The sequence below is a fragment of the Lutzomyia longipalpis genome, chromosome 2, assembly GCF_024334085.1.
Source record: "Lutzomyia longipalpis isolate SR_M1_2022 chromosome 2, ASM2433408v1".
Lineage (NCBI taxonomy): Eukaryota > Metazoa > Arthropoda > Insecta > Diptera > Psychodidae > Lutzomyia > Lutzomyia longipalpis.
Genome location: NC_074708.1, coordinates 2301259 through 2320131, shown reverse-complemented (window position 1 = coordinate 2320131; position 18873 = coordinate 2301259). Strand labels below are relative to the sequence as shown.

The following is an 18873-nucleotide window of genomic DNA, read 5'->3' as shown; positions in this document are numbered from 1 at the left end:
TCATTTAAATTTTCTTTTTTCTTTTTAACCAAAACTTCATCCTCTCTTGTTTCTTGTGATTGTTAGAAGAAATCGCAACAAACTGTTACAATTTTCCCCGAAAAATTGAAAAATGTACAAAACTGCCGCTACTTACTGGGTAGCATCTCTTCCGAAGTCATATTTTTGGTTTTTTTTTCACAATTTACATTTTGTTTTCGTACAAAAAAAACCACAGAAAATAACGTTTGAAATAAAAGAGAAAAAAATAGAGAAATTTATTATAAGATTATTTTGTTCTATCGGCTGAAATATCACGATTTTTGTTCTTATATATTCTTATTATGTTTATTATATTAACTAATTAACTTAGAAAAAATGGTGCATTATAATGAAACTTAAAATATAAATAAAAATAATATAAGTCATAGATTAGAGAAATATTTTTTAACATTTTTTTTTCGTTTCAGTTCATGAGGATGATTATCTATTTGTTTTACCAATTAATATTCATATTTTTAAATTTACAAGATTTTATTTTATTTTTTTATTTCTTTATAATTTAATTTATTTAGGAAATAGATTTTTTCAAACTTCCTCATGAACTTACATTTAAATATTTCTCTAATCACTTTACAACAAATAAAATTTTATGTTTCTCACATGACAAGCAGGCATTTCATGCAATTTCATCAGGATAAATAAAAAACCACTCAAAAATAATTTCTTTTAAAATCAAAATTAAAGAAAAAAAAACAGAGGAAAATATCGAGAGCATTCCAACATAAAAGTATCATTATATATTGTATGGATTATACAATTTTGATTTTTCCGTACTTCTCTTTTCGAGAAAGAAAATCAATTTCTTAAAAAAATATGAAAAAATAAAACACAAAAAATATTTTTCTTGTCAACAGAGAAGACCAAAAATTAAAAATTTGAAAAGAAAACTTCCAAAAAACTTAAAAGTAAAAACTTGTGGATTAAGGATTTTGTGATTGAGGAGATTGACGTCAACAAAAATTCATCTCTCGCCACTTTTTTTTTGGTTATTATTTACACAAAAACCAAAGTTTAAAATTAGAAAATAAATACCGCCATTTTTTTCTTTCCTTAAATTCTTTCATCGCATTGTTTTCCATTTCGTTTTTCCACAAAAAAACCATCGCGAAAAATTTCGTTCTTTGCCCCAAACACGTTTAGGAAAATGTCACTTCTAACCAACACTTAAAAATCATTTTGTATTGGTTTTCTTTGTATTTTTTGAGTTTTCTTTTTTTTTTTGTTTATTTGGGGTTGAACTTATTGGAGAAAAAAATGAGAGCCAATATCAAAAATAAAATTCATTAAATTCTGTCAAAATTATTGAAAAAGAAAAATTTCTTTTAAACCGTTTTAAGGTTTCTTTTTCCTCTGTTTGTTGGTACTTTCTTTTAAAGGTTTTGATGAAAAATTTGCATAAAACACACTGTCTTAATTCAAAGTTGGTTTGTCTTTTCTTTTCTTGTTAAATTCACTGAAGACATCAATGAGGAATAAAGTCAAAAAATAAAATATTAAAATTCCCTTTATCGGGCATTTTTTGGGATAAAATATTCTTTGGTTTCTTAGAACCTTTGAGGGTGGTAAAATTCTCTCATTGAAGTTCTTCAGTATTTTGTTTCTTTCAAAGGGTGTAGGTTCTGACTTGGAAAAAATTGGGGTTTAAAATCAGAGGGATGAACCGTGAGACCAACTCCCTGAAAATGGCCAAAAAATGTGTCAAAAAAAAATTCCACAGACCTAAAGTAAGAGGATTTGTTAAAGTCAAACCCAAGGATGGTCGTGATGTTGTTTTTAGCACCAAACGTCGCAACTGGCCTCCAAAAAATACCTAAGAAAAGTGATAAAAAAAATTCGGCGCCACAGTGTACGCCCAAAAAAACCCCGGAAAACCTTCGACAAAAATAACGATGTGGTCACAAATGTGATTGACCCAAAAATCACCCCATTTATCCGCCCCTTTGTCAATTCGAATTCCAACGATTTTTCCTTTTTTTTTCAAACTAATTCCCGCGCTTTTTTGTGCAAATTTCATCACACGCGTAAAAAAAGATTTCTCTCTGTTGTCCTTTGCAACCAAATCGCAATTTTTATCAAATTTCTTCCGCAATTTGTGAAAAAAATTCAAGCATTTCAAGTTTCTTATAAAATTATTTCATATAGTGGTTATTTGAAAAAAAAATAGTAGAGATTATTTCACTTCTTCTCACTCTCGCAAAAAAAGAAACAAAATCAACATGAGCAGAAAATCACGTCATTGCTTCATGTGTGATGCTTTGAGCAATCAAAAATCCATTTTTGCTCATTCTTTTTGGCGATATTTCTACAAAAAAAAAACAAACAGATTTCTTTTGAAAAATAAAAAGAATTTTTTAATCACACTTTTGCATGACTTTGAGCTTATTTTTTTGTAAAGTGAAGAATATTTTGCAAGGATGTGCTGTTGAAAAGAAATAAACAAGAACTATATTTTTATCTGTAAGAAACACAACAATACAGTAACGGTGCTCTTAAATTAAATATAAAAACAATTTTTATACCATTTTCTTTTTAAACGCCTTAACTTCGCGGAATTTTCGTATTTTTCTTTCTTTTTTTTTTAATTTTATCTTTCATGTTGAAATACATTTGAAACTTTTGCAAATTTCATTGAAATTTTCAAAGGAAATAAATGAAAAACAAATCTGGAATTTCAGCAAAAATATTCCCAGTAAAAAACAAAGAAAACTAATTTTAAATATTGAAAAGAAAATAAATGAAAAATTAGAAGATAAAATTGTGTTTTTAATGCACTTTTCTTGCATTTCTTTCATCATGATTCTTGTCCTAATTTTTTTTAATGATTCTATGATTTCTGTCTTGAAATTGATTTTGTTTTTTTGAAATTGTATCATATAAATATATTGTTTTGCAACTTAAAATAATTGTGCTGTAAGGAAGAAGAAGCAGACTAAAGAATATTATATTTTTCTGTGTTTTGAAGCTTCTTTTTTTTTGCTGTGTGGATTTTAATTGTTTAATTCTTGGATTTTATTAATAATTTCTTTTCAAAATGTTTTTAAAAAAAAATCCAGATAGCAAAAAATGTTTTCTTATTTGCTTCGAATATTTGTTTTATAATCTAGAAAAAAAATCTAAGAAAGGCAAATTGATTTTTTTAGTTCTTTAGAACAGTTTTTTTTTCTTAATTTTTTTTATCTTTTAATAATATAATTTAATTCTCAACTAACTTCATATTCTCAACCATTAAAAAAAACGTTGGGTTAGGATACCTTGATGGTCATAAAAATAAAACAAAAAAGCTTTAATTTTTAAACAACAAAATAATATTTAAGTTTTTTTTATATCTACGTGAAGTTTTCCATCAAACATTCCTGTCATAAATTTTCTATTTACGTTTTTTATTCTAAATCTTTTTTTTTTATTTAAATTTTCTGTTTGAGTTTGTCTTCTTAATAATTTTAATAAAAGAAAATTCAATCTAGTTCTTTTAATTCAATATTCTATCGAAGATTTTCTTTCCTTTTTCCTTCCTTCCAACTCTTTTTCTGCTCTATTTTTATGACCATTATCGTATCCTACCTCATTTTTCTAAATCAGCAAGATCGTTAATTCTATTAATATATTTTTTTACTTTAAGAAGCAATCACATAAAATTATTTTATTGTTCTTTTAGCAAATTTCTCATTTAACATTAATCAATTAACCGATAAAAATCATATCAAATTGCCTTTCTTCATTCAAAAGATATAAAAATAATAAATTCATTAATTAAAAAAAAAAGAAGAAGAATCAAACCATTTTCCTCTCTCAAATTTCACATGATGGAGAAACTCTCATTTCATTCTTATAGGAGAAATTCCTCCCACTTAATTTCTATTGATGTGAAATAAAATATATTTTTATGTAAAATGTATTTTTAAAGTTATTGCTCTTTTTTATATGTTTCATATATAATTTCTGCGGCAGCCATTTGTTGAATGTTGATTGCCTATAAATTAATCCCTAAAATGGTTCATCAGAAATCCAAACTTTTTTAAACTCTTTCACTTGAAATTCTCAAATTAAATAAAAACAACAAAGAAAAACTACACGAAACTTTTTCTTCTCTCTTGTCATAACGCATAACTTATTAGTTAGTGTTTTATAAATATTAATAGCAATAAAATAAAATATTTGTGTTTACACAGAGACGAGAGAATAATATGCTTATGATGGGGAGAGAGAAAAGAAAAAGAAATCCACAGACATTGTCAACATTCACGCCATCAGCCGCACATAAACATTCAATCTCAATTGCTCAAAACGAGTTGAAAAAAAAATCAAGAAAACATCGCGAGTCTCTTCTCCAAACATCTCCTTTCATCTTCTTCCTATATTCGTTTGAGTCGCGAGCATTTTTTCTTTTCGAGTTCATGCTCTTTGCGCCCAAGACGAATATGGGGAAGACACTCAGAGATGAGCAATAAGAACAAGTTGCGGGGGAACGGGGTGGTTAAACTAAATGCAATTTAGATGGTTAACCCTTGGAATGCGGAGCGGGGTCGTTGAACGACCCCAGCGCTATATTTCGTGTTATATCTCCATAAATATATAAGATACCATTCCCATCTTTTGGAAATAAGTTCTTTGGTTATCTGAGGAGGTTGTGTAAAAATTTCAGCTCAATCCGACCACCACAAGAAAAGTTATTAAGGAAAATGTAGAAGAAGGGAATTCAAAAATTGGTGTAACGGTCATGCTGCGGAAAATTTTTTAGAGCATAAACAACATAAAACATAATTAGAAGCATGTAAATGTGCAAAACAATAAAGAATATTCGAGAAATATTGCCATTTATCACTTTGCGGGAAGTTAGGGGAATGTGGGGAAGAGTGAAAAAAAAATTGCAGTTTCTTGGCAAATTTCTCAAAAAGAAATTGTGAAAAATGATTGAAAAATGTTTTTCCCTAATATCTCCTTCTAAGTATTTTAGGGCGGCGAATTTGTGGTGCAGGGTGCAAGAGGACTATATAAGGAATCTATAGGCACTAACCCGACAACTCCAGGTTGTATAGTTTGGGAGAAAATTGGCTTTCTTTTTGGGGTCGTTCAACGACCCCACCTTCGCATTCTACGTAACTACCAAGGCCTCCGCATTCCAAAGGTTAAATAAACGTATTCTTGTGGATGGATGAAAATCTACTCACGTCGAGTGGTTTCTTGAGGACAATCCATCCAGATTCGGGTTGTATTTCGAAATAAGCCAAATCAGCCGGATTGTACGGTGCACTGAGGCTGTACACGATGGCCCCATTGTTGTCAGCATCCTCATCCGAGGCGGAAACTCTCAAAATATTCGTCCCAATGCTCGCATCTTGTTTCACATTCTCCACGTATTTCTACGGGGGCCACACAGGGTGGTGGGAGAGAGAGAGACACAGCATTAGAATTGAAAATTTGAATATTCAATGGGGTTGTTTTCTTGTTGAGAAAATACACAACTCGACAACTTTTAAGGTGATCATTGATGGCACACTCGCAATGGAATTCCCAAACTCTCAGATGGCTCAATTGGGTCATTTGCATGTCAATCGGTTAACACAAAATTCAATCACTTCAACAACGCAAAGAGATTCTCTTTCAACTTTATCTCTAAACAATTGTCTTGAAGATGTTTTTTTTTTTGAAAATAAACTTTAAGAGGTTTTTTTTGTATATTGAGAAACTCTTTAGAACATAAACGCTCTTTTTGTGTGGAGTACAGAGAACATTTTGATTTGGAAAGCTATTTAATGTTCTTTAATAGAATTCTGAGAAGAAAGAATTCTTAAAAAAGAGAGATGAAAATGTTTTAAATATTTGCGAGAAAAGAGAATAGAGAATTCTCTTTAAAATTAGATAATATATTTCTAAGAATTTCTTTGAGTTTTCTTTTGAGAAGAAAATTTTAAATTAATAAATAATAATTTTGAAATATTTTTTAATTGTCTTCCAGAGCGTGAATTCTCTAAAAGTGAAAAACTCCCGTGATAAACTCCTGAAGGCTTTAGCGCTTTAAAAGAAACGTAAAACCGGTAAAATCTTACGCGATTTTATTACGGATGCATTATTTTTCTTAGAGAATTAAGTTCACGTGAAGTTTTCCTCACTTTTTCCCGGCAAAAAGCTTTCGGGAGTTGATCACGAGAGTTTTTCACTCTTAGAGAATACAGCCCCAGGAAAATATTTGTCAAAGAATCTCTTTAAGAATCCAGAAATCTCCCTTTGCCTTTCTCCCTGAGATTTATTTGAATAGAAATGAATATTTCCTATTTTTAAATAATAATTTTACCGTTTAACTAACTGAATTTTCTTCAAAAAATTCCATAAATTTTAATCAGCAAAAATATCTATTTTATCAAGAAATATTTTAGAGAGCGTTAAAGGTCTTTTAGCGCTTCAGAAATCTTAATTAATCTTTTAAAAAATATTTTTTCATTAACTGAGATTTCGGATAAATAGATTTGGTTGAAGGATAAGCTTTAGAACTTTTTAGGCAATATTTAAAAAAAATTTAGTTGAGTATTATCTTTTCTAGAATGTTTTGAAATTAGGCTTTTCCACAAACTTTGGAAAATTTTCTGGATTTATCTGGATTAACAAAATTTTGCAAAATCTAATCCAAAAAGAATTTCTTCTATTTTGGAGACTCGCTTGAATATTTTCTAAATTATTTAGAGTTTTCTTTTCAATGAAAATTAAAGGAAATTCTTCTAATATTTTTATCTGATTCGTAATAATTTGCTTCAGACATTTCTCAATAAATATTCCTTATTAATAAGGAATTTTGATTTTTATAATTTTTTCTTTGACTTTTTCAGAAGCTTTCGCTCCTTCCTCTGACATTCTCAAAAGGAATAAAAGCTCCACAACCTCAAAAAAAATCTAATTTATTTGATAAAATACTTAAAAAAATTTTTTAATTCTTTAATTTATTAAAATCAACGAATAAATCAAATAAAAAAAATCCTTTTAAAGGTGATAAAAAATTGATGGAAGAGCTAATTTTTCCAATTTCTCTTCACCACAACATTTCCCTTTTACCTCCCTCTCTCCTGAAAGAGGAAGTGAACTAATGTGTCACTAATGAACGTAATTTACTGGTACCGCCTTAACTATTTTACCACCATTCATTAACCCTTCCAATGAAGTATGGTAATGAAGTTACACAGCAAAGCATTAATTGCTTTAATTAAAATTTAACTTTTGAGTGCTTTTTGTGCTTTTCTAGGGCTTTTCGCTTGACATGCTAATGCGGTTTATAAAGCCTCAATGATCACCCCTCGAGTGTGCTTTTTCAACTCTTTTTTTATTTGTGTTAAACCTGTCTATCGAAGAGTGGTGGATTGTCGTTGACATCGGTAATTTCCACGGTGAAGGAGCAAACACCCTCCAAGCTCGGTTCACCCTGATCTGTTGCCTTCACCGTCACAGAGACGAATTTCCCATCATCCCCTTCACGATCAAAGACCTTATTCGTGGAAACTTCTCCGGTTTCCTCGTCAACGGTGAATTTGGTGCCTTTCTGATTGGGTTGTTGGACAATTGAGTACTTCACCTGCCCATTGACACCTTTGTCCTCATCTGTGGCTTGAACTTTGATCACAGGGCTCCCATTGGGGGCTCCTTCCTCGACTTTTGGGTAGTACGTGCCACAATCCTTGAACACGGGCTTATTGTCATTGACATCGGTGATGAAGACAACCACCACGGCTGTTGAGGTGTGAATTGTTGCATCACCATTCACGCAGCACGAACCATCATCCATGGCGGTCACATTGAGTTCGTACTTATCACGATCCAGCGTGATCATTTTGCTGTGCAACCGAATCACCCCCGTGATCTCTTCAATAACAAACTGCCCACTCGTTGTGCCACCCCCGACAAAGCCAAAGCGCACATTATCGCCATCTTTGTCAGACGCCACGACGGTCGTTACCAACGTATTGGGCCCGGCATTCTCATCGACATTCGGCGTGTAGACTTGCTGGGAGAATTTGGGCTCTTCGTCATTCTTATTCTTCGTGTAAACACGAACTGTGGCTGTTCCTGTCTTCGATGGTTCCCCCTTATCCTTGGCCGTGACGACAAACTCGTAGTACGCATTGTTGTTGTCCGCATCGAGTTGCTTGTTGTTCACAATGATGCCATTGGAATCAACGGCAAAATGATCATCCGACACGAGGTACTCAATCTCCGCATTTGCCCCCGAATCTGCATCCATAGCCTTGACTTTGAGGATACTCGTCCCCAGGGGGATGTCCTCGTCCACATTGTGTGCCTGATAGTCTGGCAGTTCGAATTTTGGAGCATTGTCATTGACATCCGTAACACGGATTGTCAGCTAAAAGCACAAAGTAGAAGAAGAAAAAATCAATGTGATTTATCTGAGCAGAGCAGAGGAGCTTTCGCGATGAATTGCAACGACCAAACTCACCTCAACTGATGTGGAAAATCCACCGGAATCCTCAGTGGCAGTCACAACGAGTGAGTACACGTGCGGTTGGCGTAAATCCTCAAAATCCAACTCCTTGGCCAACTTCACAATCCCCGATGTTGGGCCAATGTTGAATGTTCCCGCACCCTGGCCCTGAGCTTTCAGCGTATACCGAATTTCTCTGTCGGCAAAGGATTTCGCCTTTACGGAAATTATGCTGCGGAAATGGGAGAGAGTGCATTTGAGGATTAAAGTCCCTTCAACTTGTGATGCATCACCAGCAAAATTTCAATTTAATATCACACAAAATTACCAACTTTTGGGGTTAAAATGTGTAATCTTACGTTTGAGAAAATATAATACTCAAGCTAAAAGCTCAGCTTAAAAGCTCTGAAGGAATTTTGACCCATTTTGGGGAGTTTTGACGAGAGGCTGCCAATTGGATGAGAGAACTTACGGCTAATTGGATAAAATTACACATTTTTTATTCTTTTAATTACAGTAAAATATTGCACAGATATCGTATTAAGGATACACAGGAAAAAAACATTGAATGGGGATGTGCTGAAGAATCACTTTTAAAACAACTTTGAGGTTTCCTTAAGCGGCAGAAATATTGAAAAAAAAAGAATTTTTTTTAAACTATAGTTAAGAATTCTCTTTATTTCTTAATCAATTCTTATCCTCAAAGAAAATAAGTTGAATTTTTTATGAAAAAGGAAAAGAATAAGAATAGAATTTATACGTCTTCTTGTAAACTTTATTAAGTCTTTGAGACTTTTTTTTTGCTTCTTTGGCTCTTAAGTTTCAGTAAGTTTTATAAACATTAAAAAGTTTTCTTGTGCTTCAAGAAAAATTAGATTTTAATATTAGTTTAAAGACTTAAAAATGTTTACAGAAATTAAAGGAAAAGGAACCAAAATGAATTAAAATTAATCCGAGTTTAGTTTCTAAGTCTGTTAAATTATTTTCGGAGTTTTTTTAGTTCTTAAAAATCTTCTTAATATATTTTTAAAAATAATATTTCCATTTCTCAATTTAATGAAATATTTTCAAAGTAATACGCCAAGACTTAAGACTTAAGGTTTAAGGTTGAGAAACCTCTTTACACTGTCGTTGGATTCTTATGCACACCCCACTTTTTCACATTGAAAAATTTACACCGATTATCGTGAAAATTTTGAGCATCTTACCACGATAATCTGTGGCAATGTATTGCATTCAAATGAAGTCTGGAAAAGTGAGAAATTATTTTTAAACGAAAATTGCATGCTGACGCAAAAATGCTCATTTTTTCAGCGAAAATTTTATTTTATCTCTAAAAGAAAAAAGAAATCATTTTTGACAAAACTTTTTTGTTCTCTTAAATTTATATCCAATTGGCAATAATAATAAATAAAAAAATAAATTGCAAAACAAGCTTTCTCGCAGCGCTAAGTAAATTAAATAAAAAAATTCTGCAAAGAAAATTGTTAATTTCAGAATTTTCTCTATGATTTTTTTTTTGTTTGAAAAATAAAGCTTGCAGCATATTTTGCATGAATTTCTCTACGTGCTGATTTAATTAAATCTCCTTCCAACCGTCGAAAAAACTTTCAACCCTTCTGAGAGAATTTTTGCAAGCTCCCTCCCCTGCGGGAAAACTAATCACCCAACCCCCAAAGTCCTATTGAAATTCATCTTGAGAATGACTTCTTGAGTGCTTCCTTTCCCAGTCCCAAGAACGTGAGCACTCGACACCAATTTGCAGACTCCTGTGAGTAGCTGCTTTGATGCGGAATCCCAACCCCAGCGGAAGACGCTAAATTGGATCTCTTCTAATTTTCAATCGAGCGCCACTCATCCCCGAGGAATTGAGATTTTAAATTGGAAAATTGACTTTCTTACTCGGAATCCTTCTTCTGGTTCTCCGGAATTTCCGCCTCATAGCTGGGCATGTAGAATTGCGGTGCCCTCTTGCCACCAACAATTGACAAACGTTCCTCCGGCGTGCTCTGGAATCTTCTCTCATCCACTTTGCCATTCTGATCTTCTGCCTTCACGTACAGTACGTACTCCATATCCAATTGGAAGAGATCTGTGCCACGTGTTCGTACCACGCCTGATCTTTCATCGACTTCGAATCTGTGAAGAGTTTGAAGGGATTTTTTTAGGGAATTTTTAATAAAGAAATTTTTTTGGGAGTGGTTAAGCACCAGGCGTCTCCATCTCTGTTCTGAGCAATCTTTATCTTGAGATGGAGACGCCTGGTGGTTTAAACTAAAATAAATATCTGTAGTCAGGGACTAAGAAATCCTTGAAATTTTAACAATTTATTTAAGAACCAAAATTAGATTTTTAAATAGTTTTTGAATTTCTTTAATAGAGCAGTGGAGACGCCAGGTAGGACTTGGTGTTATTGTTTAACAAATTAAACATAAAGTGGAGGCGCCAGGTAGTTTAATAAGCTTTTATATTAATTGAGGATTTGAAATAAAATTTAATACAAAATTCAAGCAAAAAATTGACCAGGCGTCTCCATTTCAACATTTAAAAATTTTAAAGAAGCAGTGGAGGCGCCAGGTAGTTTTACATAGTCTTGATTTTAATTTCAAGATGGAATTTAATTTCTAATTTAAGCGGAAAGTTAAACTAGGCGTCTCCATCTAAATTAACAATTTTATTTAATTTCTAGATTTTTTTAATACAAATAATTGCATTAAGCTTTCTTTTCTTTACTTTAATTTATTTTGTGACTTCAGTGGAGGCGCCAAGTGAAAAAAGTTGACTTTATATTAGTTTTTAAACATATTTAAAAATTTTCTTTCTTCAACTAACTTTAATATAGAGAATAAACAAACTTTCTCTCCGTAATTCCTGCTAATTTATAACTAAATTAGAAATGCCAAGAAGATACTGCATTCATTAATATCAGCGTACATAGTAAACGTAAAAGCTCCAAAGAGCGTTGTAATTTCCGTTTTTCTGCATTAATATTTGCAAAACTTTTACATATTCGCTACCTCTTTGGGAATCATTGCAAAGTTTTCATGTAGATACACAGTATAAAGAGCTTTTTGTAAATTCTCCGTAAAACTTGCGCATTATTTTGTTGGAAATTTCTCCGCAAAGTTTGTGCAAGAGTTCTTTTTTTTTGAATTATTTCGCAAATAGAGAACTTTTTGAAATTTCCTCCTCCCTCTCTTGCACAGAGGAAAAACAAACAATAAATTACTCTTTTTGCAAATTATTTCTCTGCATTGACTGTTAAATGGAATAATTTTGTTGTGTGTATGGAGTAATCAATTTTATTTACCTTCCTCCTGTCCTATCGCGCACGATGAAGTAGTGGATGTTGTGGTCAGTGTCGGGATCCCGGGCCTGCAGTGTAAACACCGGGGTATTCGGTGGGGCATTGAGCTGGACGACGGCCTGCATCGGCAGTGGACGATTTATAAAATACGGTGGTTCATCATTCACATCTTTGACGTGAATTATAACCCGCTGATTGTCCGTGTCTGCACAATGGAATGCCGAAGAGATGTTGCGTGAAAGGTTCGGTGAAAAGGTAGAAAAGAGGGAGAGAGAAAAAAAGGGGAAAAGAGTTAGTTTGCAGAGGCTCCCTGCACACAAAAGGCGCTCTTTTGTGTGATGGCTCAGGCTATTTAGCATCGCACATCTCATTCACTAACAACACCCCCTTTGGGCACGAGATGAAGCGATCATATCAAGAGCTCATCCCAACAAAAAAGAACTTTTTCAATTTCATTCCCCCTTTTTTTTACTTCTTTCCTCTATTTCTCTTTTTTTTATTTTACTTACATTTGAGACCAGCTGCTCCAAATATCGCACCATGCACGGGAAGAAGCATGAAAAAAGAAAGAAATAAAAGAATTAATATTGCCATCCAATTTAATTCACTCTGTGTGGCAAAAGACACGGAAATTGGGGATGAGATAAAAGCTCCACTTGAGCTTTTACTTCCGTCCAAAATGCGCCATGTCGCGGAGAGCACAACATCGCCCCCCAGACTAGACAATTACATTGAAAATTGAATTGTCGTTTTGAGCTAAATCAATTGAATTCCCAACAACTCTTTTCAACCAATTCGTCTATACCGTGTTCCCGGCTATACAAGTTCAACCTTCCAGGAGAATGCGGATTTTCCATCTTCACTCAATTTCTCTCTTCTTGTCACAACCAATGAGTCAATACTACGAGCTAAACTTCCGCCCGATACACTCCCCCCTCCCCTTCCACTCTTCGTTCAATTCAATATAAATGAAAGTTGGGAAATGAATAGAAAACCCATGGAAAGGATGATAAATGGGGAGAATCCGCAATTTTCATAACACAGAAGAATCAATAGGATTTTTAATTGTTGGTAAAACAGGATTCATAAATTCTCTTCAGGGGGTTGTTTTGAGTACATTTTTCACAGTAGTGATGTTCTGCAGAATGGCGAAGACTTTGTAATTTTGAATAAAATAATTTTTTCATTATTTTATTCATTTTATCTTTAATTTATTTTTAAACTAATTTGTTTTTTTTTAAAATATTTGTTCAAAAAAATTTCCTCAATTATCTTATTATTAATTGAAGAGAATCAATTAACTTTTGGAGGATTATGCTGGCCCCGTTGTGAAATCGAGTTTTTTCAATACATAGCCACAGAATGAAAATCTTTTTAACATTTTTAACAAGTTTGTCGAAGGAAAACTTGGAAGAACATTTTTCTTTAGAGAAAATAAAGATTAAAGCTTTGAGCCAAGAAATCTTAATCCTCCAAGGTTAAAGAGCTAGAAAAATAATTAAAAATATTTTGAAAAACAAAATGAATTTAAAATTAATTCAGAATTTAGATGAAAAATAATTTTGGAAATGAAATGAATAGCTCCTTAAGCATAATTTTAAAAAGACGGTTCAATTTAAATATCCAACTATGTTTAGATTTTTTTCTACTTTTTGTAAACTAAAAAAATTTTATACACTCAAAAACTATTTTTTTTAATGAAAGTTCATTTTTTGCTAAATTTCCTCAATTTGCGGAACTCTAAATCAAGCTCAAAACAAAACACATTTTTTCTTATCAAAATTAAATAGAAAATAATTTTAAAAAATCCCGTAAAATCTGCAATATTTTCCTCTTTGATTTTTAATCTAAATTCTCCTCTCAAGTACTTTCCACAACTTCCACAGATTATTTCCCAACATTTAAAAGGATAAAAGGACAAAGTTCAAATCATTTGCAGTGATTGCTATTAAAATTTAAAATTAGAAAATAAAGCCAAAGTACCAACATACAGAGCAGACTCTTCTGAGCAATATACTATTTTATAATTTATTTCAATAACCTCCAGGGATGCAAATTCTCAAAAGCGTTGGTAATAAAATATATTTTGTAAAAGTTAGCTTAAGTGAAAAACCACCCCCTTCAACCCTTTTGCCCCTCCCTCAAGTTTTACAAATAGCAAAATGCAATTCAATTTAATCTCTCGCAAAGAGAGAACTTTTATTGAATCGTCGTTCTATAAAATCAAAAGCATTTTCTCCAACTCTGAAAGCTCATTCAGAGAGAGCTTTTGAAAATTGTACATATACACAGACAGATAATTTGCTTGCTCATGTAAAATTCAGCCAGATATCGGAAGAGAGTCGTTTATATGTTTAAGGAGAGTCTGTTATGAAATAATGGCTGATTCTGCCCATTAAAAGCCCTCTCCCGCGTCCCACTGTCCGTTATAAAAGTTAAATCATTCGTGGAATGTCCTGCTTCTGGGGATAATAATCCCCTCGCATTCAATCAATATTACTAAACAAGAACGCACTCATAAAATGAAACCCATAGGAAGGAAATTTTCCGGAAATTCCCCTCAAACCATAGACTATGGATGAAGCGTGTGCGAGGAGAGAGAGATGAACAGCACGACGCTCGTCGAACCAATAAACTTCATTGCATTATATCGTATATCCATCTGTCCAAATTAATTACATTTACACTTTCTTCTGCGCGTTCTGTGTCCCACCCAAAATGTGTTCCCCCCATAAAGTCCAACTTCCAGTCATTTGTGAAAGAACGAGGAAAAAAAAACGCCGAGAAGTCGACCCTATAAATACAAATCGTGTCCAGGCGGGGAAGAAGGTGCTTTTGATTTCAATATCGTGATCACATCGCATAAAAGCCGTGTTGACGAGCTTAAATGAAATAACACCAAAATGTATTGTAATTTACCTTTCCTCCTCCCCACATCAGATATCTATATACATAATACAACGCACTGTCCACATGACAAGGTGTAACATAAATCTTATTAATGTTCTCCTTCATTCTCTCTCTCACATCGCGTTTCGTTCCTTCACACACTCGCCCCGGAACAAATTAAAGTCTACCGGACAATTTTCTCACTTGATCACTCTCTTCAAAATGAGAGATTTTGACACACAAGGAACTTATTCATTAACGGGGAGAAAGTTTTCTTTTTTTTTCTTTGTGGAAAAGGAAACCAAAAAAGCTCCCCCAGTTGGAGACAAAAAGCCACAACACCGCAAATTGCGTTGGATTAGCAATGTTCAGCAGATTAAAGCTTTGCAGACATAAAGGGTATGCCCGGTGAATTCAATAATCCTCATCAGGTGATGGGGAAGTTCTTCTTTTATTTGGTCAAAAAGGCCAAAGAGGAAGGAAGTTGGGAGAAAGTTTTCGATTAATTGAAACGATTGTCGTACTCTCTGCGGTTGAATGGAAGTCTCAATGAAGGGTTTGAGGGAATCAATATTGATTGATTGAGATGAAAATTTATTTTCTGTTAATTTTATGCTATTTTTTATGTAATTTTTATGGTTATTTTATGAAATATTTTATGATATTTTGAATCTTTTGAATCTAAGGGGGGTTTATCTGAACGAAATTATTCGGATCTTCGGAAATATTCGGATTATTCGCAAAGGAAATTTAAATATTAGTTTAAGCCTAATCGAAATTAAATCGAAACGAAATAAGCAAATTCACGCCGAAAAGTTCTAAATTTAATCCAAAAAGTAGTAAATTCAACCATAAAAAAAGATTAAATTCAAGCCGATAAATATTTGGTTTTCTGTCCCAAAACAACAAAGATTGAGGAACAAAACTTCAATAAAAATCATTAAAACCTAAAAAAGGTCTAAATTAAAACTGAAAAGTTCTAAATACGTTTTTGGATTTCTTTCGGTTTTGAGTTGTTCGGTTTTTAGCAAAAGTTGCTCGAAGTCAAATATTCAAATATTCGGATGATTCGCCAAAAAAAACCAAAATATATGTTTGAATCTCATAATTTCTTTTTTCGTCTTTTTGTAGAAAATAGAATTATTTCCTTATCCAAGCTTCGGATTTCAATTAGAAAAGAAGAAGTTTCTCAGAGGAGCTTAAAAGCATAAAAGTTCAAGAGAATTTTTAATTTATTCAAAAAAAATCTTCCTTTGATAATAAATTTAAGAAGTACTCAATTAGTTTTTTTTTTTTAATTTTGAACTTAATTCTTCAGTCATTTTCTTTTGAATTTTTTTGTCTTACAATTTTTAAAATCAGTTCAAATATCCTTCTTAAATAAATCCCCCCTTTGTCCTTGCCATAAGCCATCTTATTTCTTCCCAGCGACGTTTTGCATCTCAAACGTAACTCCTCAAAATATTCTCAAACCCAACAAGAAGGATTCCAGAGATCTCTAAAATATCTTTGTAGATGACATGAGAAGAATTTATGGGTAATTCACAAAGGAAGGAAGCCAACAAATCAAGCAGAGAGAGAGAGAACCCCTGCTGCAGAACTCTCGCAGTTGAATTATTTTGCTTCTTTGAAGTAATTTTGTAGCTTATTCAAGCTCAATTCAGGTGAGATTTCCATCTTTTGCAAAAACATGCTGCTTCCCTTTTTCTCACACCCACAGTTTGTGTGGGTGCTCGCCCTTCCCTCTGGCACGTCAAAACAATAACAATTTGTTTGCTCACGGGGTGAGGGGGTGGTCGGGAAAATCAATAGAGAGGAAAATTTAAGACTTCGGATACACTGTGTGTGTGGGTTTACATGCCGAGGATGTTTTATCCACCAGAACATTGTCGATTTTCTTGCCTCATTGACGGAGGGATGCTGCTGAGTGCAGGAGGAAGATAATTGATCTGTTTGAGTTTTCCACCACCCCATCTAACCACACAGAAAAGTTCCCCCAAAAAGGAAACTTCCTTACTCAGCGCATGAAAAGGTTGTGAGGGGGTGGCATGATGAAGAAGCTCCCGAGGTGAGCTTTCACATTGCACCGTGTGTGTGTGTGCTTTCCACCCCACAAAGTACAAAGTCCTGCGGCGACAGAATGAGTAATGGGCTATCCAAAGGAAATTCCTCTTTCACTCAGAGCATTCTCTTCTCCATTGCCAGGCAATTCCATCTCGCAGTGATCGACAGGTTTATCGATTGATAGCCTCCAGAGAGAGGTAGAACAATTCTTCTACCAACCAAAGAGAAATCCAATTAACATAAAAAGTCTCCCGAAAAAATGTGAATCGTTCCAAAATGTCGGTGAGATGCTACAAAAATCTTAATTACTCCACATGGTGGGCGTGTGAGGGCTTCCTATTTTTTTTTGTGTGAGTTCTTTTACAATCCAAACACCGACCTATTTGAATTAGAAATTATTATTCATTAAATTCTCTCGCGCGCCCGCGTAATTAATTACCAATGTCTTTTGTTCTCTCATGGACACAAGGTGTGGGTGGGTTAGAAAAAAATCTCTCTCAATGTGATTTTGTGATGTGCTTGCGTGGAGGATATGTCACAAACAGGATGACTTTTCCTTTTTTTTTGTTGTTGCCCTTCTCCTCAACTCTGTGTCTGATGCTTTTCCGGGTGTGGGCGTTGATATGCTCATCACGACGGGGGAGCTTTCAATGCCCGGAAGCTCTATACATAATCCACATGATAATGATCCTTGTGTGAGACATGACACGCAAAAATACAATATGGGAGCCACACACAAAGTTCATTTTCATCTCTCAAGAGAGATGAGATTCCGCTGAGAAATCTTCGCTTGAGAATTGATTCAATTTTGATGAAAATTCTTTATTGGAAATTGATGGTGTTGCTCGTCAAAGTTGAGGAAGAAAAATTGGTTTTTAACAAGGTCACTCCTCCACTAATTAATAATTCCTCCAAGCACGGTGTCTCATGAGAAAAGGCAAACTTTTTTTTTTTATGGGAATTTGATTGCTTTCCAACAGAAGAGGAATGAAATTGTCATTTCAAGCAGATATTGATGAATTTCTTTATATGAAATTTATGACTTCTTTTGACCAATTTTTATGCTGATTTTTCCTTGCAAATTGATGGAAGTTGTGATTTTATCTTTGAAAGAAATCATTTCCTTTGATCTCAAAGGACACTATGAACAATATACGAGGGGTTTGTCAATGAGGAAAATTGAATACTTTGAAAAATAAAATAATTGTTCTATGTAATAAAAAAAGCTTTCAATTATTCTTTCATATTTTAACAAAGAAAACTTCATTTGAATTTTATTTTAGAAAAGGCCACCCTCTGTGTATTTTACACCCCCTAAATTTTAGCCCATTCCATCAATAACCTACCCAAACCCACGACTATTCACGGGAAGAAAATAATTTTGTGAATTTCCTTTTGATTTATGTGACCCACTTTCAATTGAAAATTTCTTTCATTTTTTTTTGTAATCTTTTCGTGATTTAATTCACGAGAATGAAAAGAAAATTTACGTGCCATTCCGTGGTTGAGTGAATTTCCTTGCCAGGAATTTGATTTAAATCATGTCTTTGATATTTTTTTTATTTCCTTGAATTTTCCCCGCAGAGACTCAAAATAATTTTTAATCAATAAGAGCTTTAAGCTCGCAAAAGCTCGTGTAATTAATCCTCCCATCCTCCCATCTGTCTCGGGAGGGAAAAAAGAGCTGGAGATCCCCAAGTTTAGGTCCTAAAACGTGACACGATGATAAAGTTTAGTTGGTGGTGAATATTTGAAAGAGTTGTATCGCCCCACTTTTCCTCCGTGAGGTTTTAGCCGGCAAAGACCTACACAAGGAAACTAATTAATTGTTTAGTTTGCCGGAGGAGTTTCGTAAATCCACTCAATCGCACATGATGCAGAACTTTTCAAATTAGTGCCATTGTGCGCTCGTATACAGCTCGAGTGTTTAGGCGGAGATATGAGTTTTGCAAGGAAGATCCTTGGAGAGTTTTTGGCAAAGTTGTCGATTTATCCTTCTTTGGTTTTTGTGGGTTTTTGGTCGGAAAATCAATTTTCTTTATCAAGAAGAAATTTTAATTGATTGAGAAAATTATTGATTATCTTCTTCTCTTAATTTTTTGAGAGAGAAAATATTTCACTGTGTTTTAGGAAATTTTCCGCTTGAGGA

At 33.4% G+C, this 18873-nt stretch overlaps 1 protein-coding gene and 1 long non-coding RNA gene across 8 annotated transcripts in view; one reads left to right on the top strand and one right to left on the bottom strand.

Moving 5' to 3' along the window:
• Positions 1–18873, bottom strand: part of LOC129788572 (neural-cadherin) — a 273188-nt gene that overhangs the window by 204618 nt on the left and 49697 nt on the right. For 5 of the 7 annotated variants that reach the window (XM_055824756.1, XM_055824758.1, XM_055824759.1 and 2 more), the window contains exons 3-9: positions 12281–12292; positions 11775–11976; positions 10367–10603; positions 8480–8696; positions 7367–8386; positions 5211–5402; positions 137–148 (exon numbers count right to left, since the gene is read on the bottom strand). In XM_055824756.1, coding sequence (XP_055680731.1) covers positions 137–148; positions 5211–5402; positions 7367–8386; positions 8480–8696; positions 10367–10603; positions 11775–11976; positions 12281–12292 — 1892 coding nt within the window. The remainder of the gene's footprint in view (positions 1–136; positions 149–5210; positions 5403–7366; positions 8387–8479; positions 8697–10366; positions 10604–11774; positions 11977–12280; positions 12293–18873) is intronic. The other 2 variants (XM_055824763.1, XM_055824762.1) reach the window with 1 other exon arrangement.
• Positions 156–6024, top strand: LOC129788583 (uncharacterized). Its single transcript, XR_008750376.1, has 2 exons — positions 156–4539; positions 5168–6024. It is a non-coding gene; the product is annotated as an uncharacterized LOC129788583 (long non-coding RNA).